This window comes from Stenella coeruleoalba, assembly GCF_951394435.1.
Source record: "Stenella coeruleoalba genome assembly, chromosome: 17".
NCBI lineage: Eukaryota > Metazoa > Chordata > Mammalia > Artiodactyla > Delphinidae > Stenella > Stenella coeruleoalba.
This window is the reverse complement of record NC_137163.1, coordinates 9,943,305-9,962,098: the sequence shown is the minus strand read 5'-3', so window position 1 is coordinate 9,962,098 and position 18,794 is coordinate 9,943,305. Positions and strand designations below refer to the sequence as shown.

The 18,794-nt window shown below is 41.9% G+C and overlaps 1 protein-coding gene across 4 annotated transcripts in view; it reads right to left on the bottom strand.

The window, feature by feature from the left end:
• Positions 1 to 18,794, bottom strand: part of ASAP1 (ArfGAP with SH3 domain, ankyrin repeat and PH domain 1) — a 350,408-nt gene that overhangs the window by 72,503 nt on the left and 259,111 nt on the right. For all 4 annotated transcript variants that reach the window (XM_079901274.1, XM_079901276.1, XM_079901277.1 and 1 more), the window contains 4 exons: positions 18,366 to 18,451; positions 7,349 to 7,424; positions 6,078 to 6,164; positions 731 to 831 (listed from right to left, as the gene is read on the bottom strand). In XM_079901274.1, the coding sequence (XP_079757400.1) occupies positions 731 to 831; positions 6,078 to 6,164; positions 7,349 to 7,424; positions 18,366 to 18,451 (350 nt within the window). The remainder of the gene's footprint in view (positions 1 to 730; positions 832 to 6,077; positions 6,165 to 7,348; positions 7,425 to 18,365; positions 18,452 to 18,794) is intronic.

Here is an 18,794-nt window from a genome sequence, read left to right as displayed (position 1 = left end):
TATTCACCAGACATTGCACCTTCAGATTTCAATTTATTTAGGTCTTTACAAAATTCTCTTAATGGAAAAAACTTCAATCCCTGGAAGACTGTAAAAGGCATCTGGAACAGCTCTTTGCTCAAAAAGATACAAAGTTTCGGGAAGATGGAATTATAAAGTTGCCTGAAAAATGGCAGAAGGTAGTGGAACAGAAGGGTGAATACGTTGTTTAATAAAGTTCTTGGTGAAAATGAAAAACGTGTCTTTTATTTTTACTTACAAACCAAAGGCACTTTTTGGCCCACCCAATAGAAACGGAAGAGCTTGTCGTCAGGCTGGCTGTGATGCAAGAGGAAAGAGCGGAGTCAAGGTTGACTCTCAAGGTTGGGGTCTGCGTGGCCAGGGGGGCATCTGGCAGAGAAAACCACAGTGGAAAAACCAGAGAGGTGGGCGAGCATGCAGTCGGCGAGCCGTGTGCTCAAGTCCGACTCAGTGCCTGCGTTCCTCAAATTGCACGTCACAAGTCGCAGGTGCCACTTAGGGACCACAGAACAACTACTGCTGCTTCTGAAGACAGCAGGTTACATCTCAGTCTTACTGAGGAAAGCAGTGTGCTAAAGGTCTGAAGCTGGTGCACTGGAAACCTTGTAAGTACGTTTCCCTATCTGAGAGGCTGGGACAGGTTCCTAGGTTCCTAACACCTGTAAGTATGCTAAGCACACACGGGACCCTGGGCCGGCTGTATACGTACCCATCGCTCTTCTTCAGTAGGTACCCCTTCTTCTCACTGCCATACTCCTTGTTGCCCTGGAGCTGATGCATGCTGTATCCTCCTTGCCGGCTCTGGGAATCCTAGAAAGGAGAAACCACAGATCAGACAAATGCCGGAGACAGTTCTCAAACCCTTGACTCTATTCTGCCACGGAGCCTTTGCCTGTTGGTCTGGAGCTAAGAGAACTGTGAACTTCTGAGAGCTGTCGGGTCCTTGTCCTTATTCTAGAGGCGGAAACTGGGCAGGCAAGCAACTGCCAGCGTCACAAGCAAGTTCGAGGCCGAGCTGAGGCCTGGGGTGGAGATCTCCTACTTCTAGTTCAGAAGCCAGCTCGAATTCAAACGAACAGTGCAGCGACAGACTGGTCTATGACTCAAACCAGTCTACACTGGCAGCAGAGGTGAGCACAGGAAGGGCTGGAGGAACCGAAGCGGGCCACAAGACAAGCTCATGCATCCCGAGAGATCTTCTTTCAGGTACTCCTCCTCTGCCTCACATGTTCTGCTTAAATACCCCCAAAGGAAAGTACACCTCCTCTGTGAGGAACTAAGAATTGCTATAAAATTCTTGTTTTGTAACTTACTAGTGCTCTGCAAAAATATACCTATAACCATGCTTTTAATTTAAAAAGATGACTTTAAGGCAGGGAAAAGTGTATGGCGTGGTGACAGGGTGACAAAGGCTGACAGAACAACATGGACACAAACAAGCTTGATTTAACATCCACTGAGGCTCCCCCTTGTTTCTAAAGACTGCATGACCAGACGCAGCCATTACACTGTGGAAATGCAAGAAATAAACTAACAATGCCGAACGAGAACACGGGGCTTTAGACACAGAGGTACGACAATACATTCTCACAGAAAGCATTGACTTACTCTCCTAGACTTCGATCAGGAAGGGCAAAAGCAAGAGAAAAAAAGGCAGAACAGTTGAAAATAGTTAATTTCATTGACAGTCTTATTGTCTATAATTTAAGCACTTTTTGTAACACACAGAGAAAACATCATTGTAAAGATAATTAATATCAGATTTCTCTCTCACGCACGCCCTTTAGAGTCATGATAAACTTTGGGTGATGGGACAATAAAATATCTTTATCAAGTTTCATTTCAGGTCATTTGAGAACAGAAAAAAAAGCTGAATGGAAGAACATGAGGTACACATTTCATCAGGATTGAAGGGCTGACAAACCTCAAAGTGTGTGTGTGTAAAGGGAATCAACACCTCGGTGAAACCCAGGTCATTACGTAGAAAATCTAAGAAGAGCAACAAATTGTAAGAAGATCCTTTCTTTTCCAAGTGAAGAGAATTTAATAAAAATATCCAGTTCACAAGCTGCAGCTCGATGGTGAAGAGACAGAAAGCGGAGGCAGCCATTATTTACTGACGGCTTGTGCACGGCCCGCCTTCCAGGCCAGGATGGCCTCTTTCTGGCATTCAGGATCCTCTGGACCAAACAGCATGTGCTCGGTGAATGCATATTAATGTTAATAATAGCTGCAGGAAAATCTGCAGGACAGCGCACCTCTGTAGGGCTAGTCTACACGTGATGAGTTCACCGTTCAAAAGCACGCCCCGAACACTCCCTGAAAACCAGGCGGGGTGAACATGCTGAGGACACTGGGACACAGCCCATCTCAGAGACGGAAGCTCCCCCTCGGAACCCACACCGTCCTGCTCTCGCGTGTAGGTGCAGCTGAGAGCTAAGCGCACGCTGTACCAGGCAAGTTGACTCAAACGAAAGAGGTTACAAACTCTATTCATTTTCTTAATCTGAGTAATTTCTTTGCCTTTAACTGGCCAGATTCCCTCCAGCTGAAACATCTCATTGGACAAGTTTAATCACCTGGGGAGAAGTGGGGTGTAGGAATCTTGAAAAATTCCCCTCCGTGTTTACTTTTAACCAGGGTCCACAGCCTTGAACTCAGAGTAATTTGGCCCACTCTGCCCTCCCTGACAGGTACTTTCTGGATGGAACTATGACCAAGGACCTGTACCACACACCAAGTAGGCAGAGATAGCCTGCCTCTACCAGTGCCTCTAGTGACAGCCCTCAATACAATAGTAGTGACACATGGGATTTTTTCAAGGAGGCAGCAATGTGGCCATAATACTAATAAAGAACAATCAGGATAGAAAACTAGATCAGGTGGTAGAGGCCTGAGCCGTGGGACAAAATAAGAGGCCAGGATAAATGAAATCCACAGAGCTCCTGCTTTAACCCAATGAAATCACATGAAAATCACTTAACTATCAACCTGGAGTTAGGGATCTTTGCCATAGCTATACCTCTCCAGAACATTAAAGGCAAAATCTAAAATCTCCTTGATATCAATTCTCATTAAGTTAATTCTCTTCCTTGGAACGCTTTTCTTTGAACTAAACTTCCCTTTATCTGCCCACATAATTCCTATCTGTCTGAACGCTTTAAAACTATGCACCTCTCATCTTAACTGGTTTGCTAACCTTTAAAATAACAGCCTAAATTTTGGGGTTTTTTAAAAATAATTTTTACTGGAATATAGTCAATTTACAATGTTGAAAGCCTAAGTTAAAAAAATAAAAGTATTTACCTTTTTAAAAAAATAAGGATTCAGATGCTGACAGCTTATGAAAACTATTATAGTCTGTAAACTTACTACTAAGACATTCCTTACATATATTTACGACTAGCCTAAATTAACTTTCAATTCTGAATAACAAACAGATTGAGTAGACCTTGCTTTATATCAGACAAATGTGGTTTTAAAGGTGGATAAAGTGGCTGATGCCTAGGCTTTGACCTCAGAAGCCGATTCCACTAAACCAAGCAGGAAGAAGCAGTGATTCAGAGGTAGCGTCAACAATCCTAAATTAACTAGTAATGAGTTTTATGGCCTAAGAAAGTCACACAAATGATTGTCTCTGTCCTTGGAGAAATGAGGGCTTAGCAGGGCACTCCAGATAAAGGAAAAGAGGATTCTCTTTTTTGAGAAAATAAACCTTGGAGAATTGGTAACACTTAATAAATAAACAAAATAAAACACAACTGAAGGAATGAAATAGGTTCTGAATCCTTTGAAAGCACAATAGAAATCAACGTGTACTGAGGAAAGAGAAATGCAAACGCGAAACTCACTTCAGGTAAACAATTGAAAACTCAAATAGTGAACTTAAAATAAAACCTTGGCAAAAATCCATGATGTGAGTCAAGATGTAAACTATAGAATGAAACTACAGTATTATTTTTTAGTTCAATTTCCCATTCTCTATTAGCAGTACAAATTACTTTACTTTCTTATTAGACAACCTTATTAACATATAAAACGCATTATTAAGGAGTAAAACCTCAAATCTTTTAAAACTGCAAGCAATTAACACCCTCATTGACTTAATGGGTTATAAATGTTTCTGGCATCCAAATTAAAACTAAACCTCTATTTATAGAAGCTTCAAATTTCTAAGGTAAGGTATGAATGGAGTGGGCAAAAAATTCCTTCTGTTTCATCTTACTAAATATTTATTGAGTAGTTCTGGGGTGCCAGGCAATGTACTGGATACTGTGAAAGGAGAGGTGAGTAAAACACAGATAGTTTGCAAACTATGATGAGCTACTGAGACTCAAATAAAAAGATGAAGTTTTGGGAATGACTTATGGATAGCACCATTAAAAATAAAATATTTTCAACCCTAAAAAGTTTCTACTAAAAATCCAAAGATCCTACTTAGAGCTCAAATTCTTTTTTTTAAAATTTACTACTTTTAATATAATTTAATTGTGCTTATGTAATTTTTTTTTACATCTTTACTGGAGTATAATTGCTTTACAATGGTGTGTTAGTTTCTGCTGTATGTGGGTACACAGCCCACATACCTCCCTGCCCGCCGATGCCTACTTTACACCTCCCTGCCCACAGGTCAGCAGGCACTCGGTGTCACAGGGCTACAGACCCCTCTCGCTGTACGAAGACCCAACGTGTACATAAAACTGGTTCTGGGGGCCAGGAGGGTAGAGGGCTATAATCGCTCAGTCTAGAGAACCCTCAAGATTGCTTTAACATTAGTGTTGCTGGAGCAGGGCTTCCCATGTTTGAGGGGGTTTGCTTTGTTTTTGTCTTGGACTCATGAACCCCTTTTGGAAATTTTAGGGATTTACAGATAGTTTGCAATTGTGAGATAATATGATGAGGAACTGACATATGAAAAATGCTGTATTTTGTGTGATTATGATTAAATATTGCATTTAAATACTGCACTTAAATTGAATCCATAATAAATTCGTAACATAAACAGGCAAATGTTTACCTTCTCCCATGCAACAAATGGTGCTCACTATTTAATGTACCCTTCATATGAAGTCCATTCCCTTTAGTGTGTATCCAAGGTTCTCCACAATCCGGTCTGGGTTTTCACCTCAGAAGCGGCATCTCTCACTCCTCCACCCACCCTGCCCCAAGCTGCTGTGCCCTGCTGAATGTGCCGGGCAGCTTCTCACTCCTGGGACTCTTTGTTTCCTCTCTTTCTCAGCACACCTCCTCCCACCCTGCCCCAAGCTGCTGTGCCCTGCTGAATGTGCCGGGCAGCTTCTCACTCCTGGGACTCTTTGTTTCCTCTCTTTCTCAGCACACCTCCTCCCAATCTCTGTCTTACAGCATCAATACCGCTTTAGGTCCGGCCACTTGTTCACATGGCTGACTCTCTCTATTACCTACTAGACAATGAGATCCTTGACAGAAGGGACTCAAGCTTAATGCCTAGAAGAGTTGCCAGCACACAGTAAGTATTCATTAGATGTCTGACCAAACAAATGAACAGGTGAGATTAATAATTAAGCATTTGTATTGCATTAATCTAACACCTACCATGCACCGTATAACTCCATTTCGGCATCCAAAGACTATCTCAACCTTAATTTTCCTAACTGTGGGGCAAAACCTCTATAGGAATCTGTATCAAAATATTTCTCTATTTCTCTGGCAAAATGAGACAGCCCCTTTTGGCTGTCTGGAAAAACAGGGATGATCTAAGAGGAACTGAGGTATGTACATCAACACCTGGGAGGGTGTTCTTCTGAAGCACACACCTTAAAGGCAGGATGGAAAACCTGGTCATGGAGCTGGGGGTGAGGGTTATCTTTTTTTATAAGGAGGGCACAGGAGCCCAAAGACCGTTCCTACTGTGTTTCATACGATAGGTACGCACTGTGTTTTATGTCTCATCTGCGCCCCCACCCCCCAGCAGGAAGTTCTCATTACGCTTGTTCTGCAGATCAGGAAACACAAAGGCTATCACAAGCGGCCCTGCTTACACGGTTAGCCCTGCTGGAAACACACAGATCACCTACTTCTTTCTGATCAAGTTGAAGGGAGGATTTTATTAAGTCTCGGAGTGCAGTCAGCTGTTTCTTTTCTTCATCCTGGGTCTGTTTTATCTATGAGAGAAAAACAGTTCTTCTATCACTTATCTCTCATACATTTATGAGCAGAGTTTAATTCATCCAAATGTATACTACTCATCAAACAATTCAATTATACAGTCGATTTCCTTATTAAAGTCCTTCACACGGTCTCATTTTTGATATGAGAGGCACAATTTTCTCATCTTCTTAAAGTACCAGTGAGTTTTGAAATTAGTAAATAATGCAACATGCTTCCTTATTAAATGATACACCTAGGCTAGACAATGAGCTCTGAAGGACTATTTTAAACAAAGGTTAAGAAATAACATTGAGTTATTTGCTTCTGGTATTTCAAAGGGTGGCAGTGGAAATATCAATACCACGACGTGACTGAATGGGCCAGCAGACAATCCTGAGAATGACCAGAATCCCAAGAGCTAATGCATACATGAAAGCTTACATGAAGGGAAGGGATTGGTGCTGCTTTTCTTATTAATCACTTGGAACTTAACTGCAACCTGAACCATGTTAACTTTTCAAAGAAAAATCAGAAGAGTTCTATTAGAATATAAGGTATCATGTGTAACTCTAAAACCTTATTTGAACACATGTATCAATAGTTACACTCCTAAAATATATACTTTTAATATTATTCACTGCCAAGCGGTTCATGAAGAACAAACTTGAGATTTCTCAGATGCAATTAGTTTTTTTCTCAAAAAAGTTTTCCTCTTGATTTTCCTATTCTAAAAGCAAAACCTAGATAGTAGGGGAAAAAAGGAGAGGAAATATAAAACCAACAAGCAAGCAAAAAAAAAAAAAAATCATAAACCTGCTTACTCAGAGACAGTCACTTAATTTTTTTCCTTCCAGGATAAAAATTTCCTGACCAAAGGGCACTCATAATGTGCTGCTACTGAACCCAGCACGGAGAGCCATTCAGAATCAATGGCTATCCATCTACTCCCTGCCCTGCTCCACCTAGGTCCCAGAAACTACTCTGGCATATCTGACAAGTGATGATGTCTCTGAGTTAAACCAGAAAAACAAAACAAAACAAACCACAAAAACAACATTTACTGGCCCTAGATTTATGCTGACACATCACTTCACCTTGTCTTCTTTTTTCTTTAACGCTCTTCTAATACAGATTTCAGATTTACTGATATTTATCTATAAAAGCAAGTTAAAGTGCAGGTATTTTGTAAAGAACTTACATTATATAAATCAGCAGCCAGTTTTTCAATGTACTGTTTCAATTTATCAGCTGTCTTCAAGCCATCTTGAAAGAAACTACAATGGAAAACATCAGAGATTTATCAGCAGTATGAAAAGAGAAATGAATCATAATTACCTGAAAAATCTGAAAATTTTCATAGATACGTATTTACTCTCTACCCACATATCTATACGAAACACTTATAAAACTAATTTCAGTATTTTATAAAGATGGACCAATAAACAAACTACAGGCACAATTTGACATGTGCTAGCAGGTGTCACACGGACACTGCAGATGACAGCTACATCTCCAACCCACTGAGTCATACACAGAACAATTCTTCCTGGTTGTGCCGTACTTGAATTTGAAAGAGACAGAGAGACACGTTTGCCAGTGGAATATCATGAAGTCTGACTGGATACTAACGAGAGAAATAAAGGCCGGAGGACAGTCAGCAAGGGTTCTTCCAGTTTCCAAAAGATCCCTGGGTCCCTACACACTTGAAACACAGGATGCTGAATCAGTGGTACGGACTGCGGATTCGGAAAGTGCTCTCCTACCACACACGTTAAGAAGGGGGTGTCATCTCACCCTGAACTGGCAAAAGCACTGACATCTGCTGAGCGACCATCACCTGATGCCTCATTTCATCTACACCCTCACAGCAACCCGAACGAGCGGGTAAGTACCTCAAGTCTCTCCTTCATCCCAAAGGAGGAGCTGAGGCCCAGAGCGAGGGCGGAACTTGCCCAAGCTGCTCACGCAACTAGTAAGTGTCAGAAGTGGGATCAGGTCCAGGTGCCGACACCCCCGCTCTCACTACCAAGCGATGCGATTTCTTGTCTGAGCGCTTCCACTCAGGAGCCCCGTTTGTGGCTGTGTTCAGAATGTCCTCCACCCTGCTGGAAGCTTCTTTAACCTCCACGGCAGATTATTTCTTAATGCACGTTACCTGCACTGCTTTCTCCCCAGGAAAGGAAGAGGTCCTTGAGGACGAGGACGGTCTCTCATCCCCACACCACAATGGGCCCAGCACAGAACAGCAGATGCTCACTTAGAAGGTAAGAATGAAGCACGACTAAGAATTTTAGGGGCACATTTTGGGATCCATGTATATCTTTCTAGCTTAATATGTACACTCAATGGTAACAATACATCCTTGTCAGAACTGGCCTTCAAAGTGATTAGTGAAATTCTACAAGTTCCAAAGTTTTTTAAGGTTCATATCTTTAGCAGAGGACCCTTACTGAAATAAGGGTTTCATGTAATCAAGCTACATGTAAATTCTCATCTACTAACATTCAGGTTTTCATCACTGCCTTTAGGGATGAAGTTGAACTTCTTGGTACAAAATTGAGTAAATTCTATGTTCTGGCCCCTGAATATCTTTCTGGTTTTTATCTCCTACCATTTTCCCCTTAAAAACTCTGGCCTCCTGCCATGCTCCATTATTTCCAGTTGCTCCCCCAGCCTTCGCATATGCTGTTCCCGTTGCCTGAAATGCCCTTCCCCACTATTACGTGCCTACTGAACTCTCTCATTCTATCCTGGCTCAGCTCAGCTGCTACCTCCCCAGGCAGCTTTCCCCAGCCTTTCTAGTCAAGGGGATGGCATCTTTGAGCACTTGCTTGTGCCCAGGCCTAAGTGGCAACCCTAGAGCAGCTGACAATGTTCTGCACAAAGCAGACCATCCCAAAGCATTAACCTGAACCAGCCTCTTCTACATCCAGGAAGGAGTGTCTGCCAAGGACACAGCAGTACGGCTAAAAAGTTAACCACAGCAAAACTCATTTTAATCTCTGATACTGTACTTCATTTCTGGAGAAAGGGCTTGAAAGTAGGACACCTGATGGATGCTGTCAGGACTTCTTACAGCAGGAAAAACAAGGGCATTGGGATGAGATGATGATGGCCTAGGCTGCGGCTCTGGGACTTACCCTCTATGGGACGCTGGCAAGTCACTAAACTTCTGCCCGTGTTACTGGTATTAAATGGGATGAATAATACAGATAAGACACACAAAATGACTCAGCAAGGTGCTGGGCAGTTAGGATGTGCTCAGTAAATGTTGCTTTTCTTCCCTGGAGCCGCAGAGGTTTACCATGTTACTTCTTTCTCAGAGGGATACAGATTCTTCGAAGATATTTTTGTAAAGGTGTTTCATTTTCACTTTCAACACGAAGGGAATTTAATCATCACGTTAAAAAAAAAAAAAGTGAGTTTAAATGAGAATGCTCTAGATCTGTGTTTTCCAATACAGTGTTTTCCACTAGCCACATGCAGCCAATTTAGTTAAAATTAAGTAAATTTAAAATCCGGTTCCTGAAGTCTCACAGCCACATGTCAAGTGCTCAGCAGCCAAGCGTGGCTGGCGGGTACCATGTGAGACAACAAAGAATATCAACACTTCCGTCATTTCAGAAAGTTCTACTGGACAGTGCTGCTCGACATCAAGAATAAGCAAACAGATCTGAACAGCATGCAAGGCATGTTATAAAACATACATTTGAGGGCTTCTCTGGTGGCGCAGTGGTTGAGAATCCGCCTGCCAACGCAGGGGACACGGGTTCGAGCCCTGGTCCGGGAAGATCCCACATGCCGCGGAGCAACTGGGCCCGTGAGCCACGACTACTGAGCCTGCGCATCTAGAGCCTGTGCTCCGCAACGAGAGAGGCCGCGACAGTGAAAGGCCCGCGCACCGTGATGAAGAGTAGCCCCCGCTCGCCGCAACTAGAGAAAGCCCTCGCACAGAAATGAAGACCCAACACAGCCAAAAATAAATAATAAATAAATAAATAAATAATTTAAAACATACATTTGATGGAGAAAGAGTGCACTGTTTCACTTTGAGATGGTGTTGATAAAAATGGGAAGTTCTCTACCAGCAGTGAAAGCAAACTGGAAGGGGGGGGCAAATTCCTAACAATTAAAGGCTGAAGAAAGACGCAAAAAGTCGATTTGCCTATAGTTAAATTCTTCCAAACATTACAAGAAAACTCAGTGCAATGAAGAATTATTTTAATCTATGGTATGATCCATTTTTGTAAACAAATCATATATGTAAATCCAGTAATCTTCTGAGATTATGTTTTTTTCTCCCCTCCTCTTTTTCATTAACTCCATTTTCTAAATATTTTCTAAGAAAAGATCATATGTTACTCAGGCAGGACAAAATTTAAAAATCGACACTTAGCCTGGGAGAACAGGCTGAGTAGAGCCCCTCTCAGATGGTTATTTTAGGGCCAACGTCTAGCGTTGCGTGGGAAGCAGGAGCGGGGCTGGGGGATTGCAGGGCAACAACACACCTGCCAGTCCTTAGCGATGCCACAAAGGCCAACGGGCTGCCAACTGCACCGTCCCTCTGGGGAGCCCCTGGCCCCCACCCATGCTTGGTTCTCCCACCTACTGGCCAGCCGGGACTCAAAGCCACAACCTCCCACTGGGGGCACCCGCTCCTCTGTTCCCTTCCTCCCTCTCTCTGAGCTGGTTCTGGTTCAGTGGAAGTGCGTGGGCTTAGGAGTCATAAAACATACCGTATTTTGGCTCTAAACCTGACCGTATGTATAATCTCAGGCAGGTCATTGACCTTGTCTGACTACGGGCATGCTTATCTCCAAATGTGGACATTTTCTAGCTTCCAGGGGCATCAGATGAACTATTACAGATAAAGTGTTCTGTTCACTGAAAAGGGAAGCACAGGTGTCAGTTCTGATGACATATGACTCAACCTGAACGTGGACGCTTTGCCGACAAAAGGGGAAATTACCTCATGACATCCCACTTGTCCCTTGGCCAATTTCTCCGTAAATTACTGAAATAATTTGGAAAACAGGCGATGATGCAGTAATAATAATGGCAGCTGGGAGGTATTTACTGAGTATTTACTCTGTGCCGGTCACTCACCATGATGCCTACATAATTCACGGAATACCCCTTTTTAAAGGTCTCATTACAGTCTAAGAAAAGAAGGTAATTATTATTATTAACCTGTAAGACAGATAAGGAAAACAGGCCCAGAGAGGTCAAGTGGGTTGTCTAGGGTCATCTAGTCACTGAGTGCAGAGCTGGGATTTGAGTAGAAGTCTTCTGATCTCTAGAGCAAAGGTAATTAAAAAACAAGACTGATCTGGGTCCAAATCCTGGCTCTCCCACTGAATAACTGCATAATCTCTGGAGCCCTGCGCCACAGTGTCCTTATACAGGAAATGGAGAGAATCGCATGGACCTTGGAGAGTTCTTGTGAGCACTGGAAAATGTTTTTAAAATGCCAGGCACAGAGAAGCAGCTCAATACATGCCGGCCACTGGCCAGCGAAATGGGCTTCATCGTTTCTCTCACCTTAGGGACACAGCAGGACTGGTTCATTTTTTAAAGAAGCAGCTTGAAAGAAATATGACCATATTTTAATGACATTGGGTGCCAGAAAAAGACAAGGTGCCAACGGATGGGCGGAGTGACCCTCACATTTACACTGACGAGCTGGAACACACCTGCCAGCTGCAGAAAGCAAGCTCAGGAGTGTCTGACACTCACCCACCATCAGGCAGGACCCATCCTCCTGAGAACAAACAAGAACCTTCTCCATCCTGAGAGAGTTGCTACGTACGTCACTTCCTTCTTAAGTCACTTTAAGCAATGACGGGGAAGGAAAACACTATATTCGTCCTGCTTTTAATTTAAAAGAAAGAGAGACCAGAAAGTCTCCCTGATACCCCTTTATCACATGTTCTGCTTGGCTTAGGAAGAGGTATTACTTGGCCAAAAGCTGAAAGATTCAGAGAGCATTACATTATTTTCAAAAGAAGTTAGGGGGCTTCCTTGGTGGCGCAGTGGTTAAGAATCCGCCTGCCGATGCAGGGGACACAAGTTCGAGCCCAGGTCCGGGAAGATCCCACATGCTGCAGAGCAACTAAGCCCGCATGGGCCCCAACTACTGAGCCTGCACTCTAGAGCCCGTGAGCCACAACTACTGAGCCCATGAGCTGCAACTACTGAAGCCCACGAGCCTAGAGCCGGTGCTCTGCAACAAGAGAAGCCATCGCAATGAGAAGCCTGCGCACCACAATGAAGAGTAGCCCCTGCTCGCTGCAACTAGAGAAAGCCCACGCGCAGCAACGAAGACCCAACGCGGCCAAAAATAAATAAATAAAATTAATTAATTAATTTTAAAAAAAGAAGTTAGGATGCCCTGGAACAGCAGAGAGTATGGTTTTATAAAACAAATTGAACTATAAAGCAAAATTTTAAAAAAGTAACCTCTTAACAATTCCACCATCAATCCCTTATGAAAAACTGGTTTCCAAGCTTCAGGCTTAGACTAAGTCAGGCGCTGACTTCCAGCTGTCTAGGTAACAGGGACATTTTCTCCCAGATCCATTCTGTGTATGTCCTGTGGTATTTAAGAAACTTGAATGCACAAGGGTAGTGTAAGTACTAATTAAGAATCTAAGAATCTTTGTTTTGTTCTGTTGTATTTTTTATTAAAAAAAAAAGACAAAATTCATGTAACATAAAATTCACCATTTTAAAGTGTACAGTTCAGTAGTTTTTAGTATATGCGCTGTGTTGTGCAACCACTATCTAATTCCAGGACATTTCCCCCAGACCAAAAAGATATATTGTGCCCGTTAGCAGTGACTCCTAATTTCGCTCTTCTTCTACCAGCCAGCAAACAACAATCTGCTTTCGGTCTCAAAGGACTTGCCTCTTCTGGACACTCACTTCAACGAAATCATACCATATGTAATCAATCTTTTGCTCCGGCTCCTTTCACTTAGAAAAACTTTAAAAAAAACTGAAGTATAGTTGATTTACAATATTGTGTTACTTTCACACGTACAGCAAAGTGATTCAGTTATACATATACATACAAAATCTTTTTTCAGATTCTTTTCCATTATGGGTTATTACAAGACATTGAACATAGTTCCCTGTGTTATATGATAAATCCCTGTTGTTTAGAATAATGTTTTAAATACTAATCCACGTTGTAGCGTGTATCAATGCTTCATTCCCATTTTTTAAAAAATATCTATTGGTGTATAATTGCTTTTCAACGTTGTGTTAGTTTCTGCTGTACAACAAAGTGAATCAGCTATATGTATACATATATCCCCATATCCCCTCCCTCTTGAGCCTCCCTCCTACCCTCCCTAACCCTTCCCTCTAGGTGGTCACAAAGCACCGAGCTGATCTCCCTGTGCTATGCAGCCGCTTCCCACTAGCCATCCATTTTACATTTGGTAGTGTGTATGTGTCCATGCCACTCTCTCACTTCGTCCCAGCTTCCCCTCCCCCCGCTGTGTCCTCAAGCCCATTCTCTACGTCTGTGTCTTTACTCCTGTGCTGTGCTAGGTTCATCAGTACCTTTTTTTTAGATTTCATGTATGTGCATTAGCACACCGTTATTTATTTTTCTCTTTCTGACTTACTTCACTCTCTATGACAGACTCTAGGTCCATCCACCTCATTACAAATAACTCAGTTTCGTTCCTTTTTATGGCTGAGTAATATTCCACTATATATACGTGCCACGTCTTCTTTTTCCATTCATCTGTTGATGGAAATTTAGGTTGCTTCCATGACCTGGCTATTGTAAATAGTGCTGCAATGAACATTGGGGTGCATGTATCATTTTGAGTTATGGTTTTCTCAGGGTATATGCCCAGTAGTGGGATTACCGGGTCATATGGTAGTTCTATTTTTAGTTTTTTAAGGAACCTCCATACTATTCACCATAGTGGCTATATCAATTTACATCCCCACCAACAACGCAGGAGAGTTCCCTTTTCTCCACACCCTCTCCAGCATTTACTGTTTGCAGATTTTTTGATGATGGCCATTCTGACCCGTGTGAGGTGATACTTCATTGTGGTTTTGATTTGCATTTCTCTAATGATTAGTGATGTTGAGCATCTTTTCATGTGTTTGTTGGCCATCTGTACGTCTACTTTGTAGAAAAGTCTATTTAGGTCTTCCGCCCATTTTTGGATTGGGTTGTTTTTTTGATATTGAATTGCATGAGCTGCTTGTATATTATGGAGATTAAACCTTTGTCACTTGCTTCGTTTGCAAATATTTTCTCCCATTCTGAGGGTTGTCTTTTCGTCTTGTTTATGGTTTCCGCTTCATTCCCTTTTATGGCTACACAATCTTTTGTTTCTCCATTCATCAGCTGATGGATATTTGGGTGTTTCCACATTTTGGCTATTGGAGATAATGCTGCTATAAGCATTCATGAACACATTTTTATTAAACACTTGTTTTCAATTATCTTGGGTATACACCTAGGAGTGGAACTGCTAGGACACATAACTCTACATTTAAACTTTCTAAGGAACTGACATACTGTTTTCCAAAGTAGTTGCCCCCCATTTACATTTCTATAGCAATGTACTGAGGGTTCCAATTTCTCCACTTTTCCATCAAGACTTATTTTCTGTTATGTTACTGTTTTGTTTTTTCATGATAACAGCTTCATTACATTGTTGGCTGTTTTTTCTTTTCTTCTCTTGGAACAGCTACCTGGGTGTTCCAGTAACCCTGCAACCCCCTCCTGGTGTCTCAGCTAAGAGTGCCTGTCTCAGTTCTGCCTAGAAACACAGCACGTACTGGCTGCCGCTGCTGAGATCCCCTCGGGTACAGCTGACTCTCCTGGTGGCTCAGTGAGGCTGTCCTCCTACATCTGACGTGGACATCCACCTCTGGAACGTGCTGCCCTGTAGCCCATCTCAGGATTAAGCACTCCCTGACTCACTCCATCGTGCCACTGGCCTCGCCACTCCGCCACTGCTGTTTTTAATTACGGTCTTCCTAGTGGGTGTCATGTGGCATTACACTTTGGTTTTGATTTGCACTTCCCTAACGACTAATGATGCGGAGCATTTAATCATGAGCTTTCTGGCCATTTGTATATCTTTTTGGGAGAAATGGCTATTCGAATTCTTTGCCCGTTTTTAAATTGAGGTGTTTATCTCTTTGTTGTTGAGCTGTAAGGGTTCTTTATATATTCTGGATACTACACCCTTATCAGATAAATGATTTGCAAATATTTTCTCCCCTTCTGTGGTTGTCCTCTCACTTGCTTACCAGTGTCCTTTCACTCACAGAAGCTTTTACCTTCGAAGTCCATTTTCTTTTTTTCCTTGGTTTCTTCTATTTTGTCTGTTTTGACACATATTTACTGAGCATCTTTTAAGTGAATGACTGTGACCTTGGGCAGGTTACTGATCTTTTCTGAGCTACAATTTCCTGGTTGCTCTTATAAATACTAGCTGTTATTATCTGCAAGATGAAGGATGGTAAAGTAATGTTTGTAAGTGCTCTCGGGTCTGCAGACCATAATGATACTCACCAAGTGGTAAAAGGAGTGGGTGAGCAGTAGAATAATGTGTTTGTTTTGAAAGCAGCATGTTACTGACAATGTTCATGTCTGAAAGTGAGGAGTAACTGGTGGGGGGAGCTGAAACGGGTGACAAAAGCTCTTCTTTCCTGCGCCCTCTATTTTTCCGCTGTAGCAGCTGTATCCCCGCTGAGGTACTATGAGTACACGAGAGATTACTGGAGCAAATTCATTCTTGAGCTCCACCTGACTACTATGTATTGAAAATCATTTGGGGAACTGGAATAAGTTCTCAGAATATGAAATTTCTCTTTTTAAATCTAAGTAGAGGATGCTTTACAGGTCCACTACACATCTATAAAGAGTTTGGAGAGACTGACTGAAGTAGGAAAGAATAAGAGTAGTCCTCAGAAGAAAGGTACACTGGTTTCTCGCTGTGATGGCATCCTTGCGGCTCAACCTGGGGCAGCTGGGGTTGAATTACATTATAACCCAGTTCTACTACTGGATGTCTTTGAATCTCTCTCCCTGCAAGGAAGTTCTCAGCGTGTAGGGTTTCCTTCTGCTGATCTTTCTCTGCCCTAGGGTAGATGCTTCTACCAGATTCCAGTGCCCAAATGCCAGCCATCCTCCAAGTCCAATTCCAAGTGCCACAACCTCCTTTAAGGAGCCCTCTGTAGTCTCCGTCGCCAGAAGTCTCTCCTTCTCTTGATGCCCTGTGTTATCAGTCACTTTCCAGCCCCATTATGATTATTGATGGACCTGACTTACTTCCTATACCAGACAGTTAACTCCCATAAGCAGAAGCCTTGTTTCACCTCTGAACCCCAGAACCTAGAAAAGTACCTGGCCTCTGTTAAGAGAGTAATAAATATTTGTGGAAAGGGAAAAAGCCAAGAATCAAGGGAGGATGCTCTTCTTTTCACCTTTACCAACAAAGGTTAATATATCTCTAGTTTACAAAACATCTTTTTTGGAAAACTCATGTTTGTGTAGGTTAAATCCTCCTCAGGGATTTTGAAATCAAAAGAGATTTCTAAAATCAGGTGAAATCAGACTTGCTGCTCTAGTGTTGTAGTAATTGAGAAGACAAAGAGATTCACTTATTTCTGTAAAAGTTTCAAAATATTCTAGGAAAACTGAAACTGATGAAAGATGAAAAATTCCACCCTAAACTAAAATCAGGGACCACCACCACACATTTCAAAGTGTCACAAGCACCTGCTATACTATGAAGGCAAAGGTTAGTCCAGGTCGTCAGTATGAGGCTTCCACAGGCAAAATTATAAATGCGAAAATATTTCTACTTCACTATAATTACTTTTATACATATCTGAAAGTTTTATACAAGGCGGAATTTACTTTGAAAAGAGGAAAAAAGTAAAATCAAAGTTATGTAAATAACAAGTTGATCATTAAAAGTTTGATCTTCCTGAAGAGAAACAATCCTGTATAATAAAATAGGTGAATGAATGATTTTTAGTGCCACTTAGAATCATCCCAGCAGCAAACAGGCACAGTGCAGCAGGCACTGGGTGAGGCAGTCCCTATGCATTATCTCACTTAATTCTCACATCTTCGCAAAACCCAAGGTGGGTCTACTATGAACCTTAACCCCACCTGACAGATGAGGATACTGAGGTTTAGAGATGCACCTGACAAAGGTCACGTGGTTACCCGGCCGCAGAGCCAGGATTTGAACTCGTCTATCTGCCTGACTCAAGCCTGCTGCTTTTCCCATCACCTTAATGCTAGCCCCGTTGAATGTTGCCATTCACCATGAAGATCCTCCTAGATACAACATTACCAAAAAGAATTAAGAGAGATGACCAAAGGAAATGATAAATTTTAACTTTTTGGAGAGTAAGCATTTTACCTAGTGCTAATGACCTTTACAGTATTCTACTTATAAATAACTATGAGAGCTGTCTGGACCACTTTGGAAAGTCCTTGCACTCTATTCTCTGTAACTTCCACTGACTCAATACAGACTTGAATGGTAACTGGCACATTTTCAGACAAAAATTCTACAATAAAACCAATAAAACCAATAAAACTAACCCAGTAAGTGAGCAAGAAGTAAACTAAGCAAATGTGGTGACACAGAATGTCAAACATAATAAAAAGGTAGCCCTGCAACATAAGCAAAAATGGTGCCGGTGTAGAACAATGGATGTCTCTCAAAATATACCAGCAACTACACAGGAATCCAAGTATAAATACCAAGTATTGCTAATGTCCAAAGTATTTAATTTCACTTAACTTGGATGATGAAAAAAACAAAACAAAAACAATCCCAAGTAGGAATATGTGGTACAAATGACCCAATAATAGGTAAAATGCCAAGTAAGCGGGGGAGGGAGTTCCTAGAAAGGCCTCTTTAGCGACAAAAGCATCTGTGACAACAGCTCCACAGGCTGTCAAGGCCAAAGTTAGCATTTGTAAGACAGTATTTAGAGGAGCTGAACAGTTACACTAATTTGAGTTAAGGATTTATAGAAAATGCTGAAGATGGAAGACAAAACCATTTCTTATCGTTTGGCCGTGGAAGGTCATTATACAGCTATATACAGGGACCAAATGAAGACCAGAAAGGAAAGAATTAAGAAAACCAACGAAGTGAAGGGGACCTTACTTGGGCTAATAATCATGACTGCAATAGTCCACTTACTTGCACTGTGCGTGATAATACTTTATCAGATTCTGCAGCAGATCCACACCCTTTTTGGTCTTGATTTCGTTAACTTTAATGAGATACTGCGGAAATAAAACAGAGTTGTGCGTTGATCAGATTACCAGTCGTTAATCAGTGTGAGTTACCGGGGCTCAGCTGCCGCCAGACAGTGTGAGCTTAATTTAGGGAATGCTAATTTGACACAGTCACAAGTGTACCAAGCAAACTGATCAGCGTGTTAGCATTTTATAGATGCTTAAGATTAGTTTACTAGACAAGCAGAAATCAAGCACAGCAAAACATTCTGGAATAATTGATTATCTCCCCCCAGTGTGCAGTGGATCTCAAACTCATAGTTCACGTGGTCAAAACCTGAGAGATGGATTGAAAGACAGATGGCATTCTCTTTAAGGGATATGCTTGTAA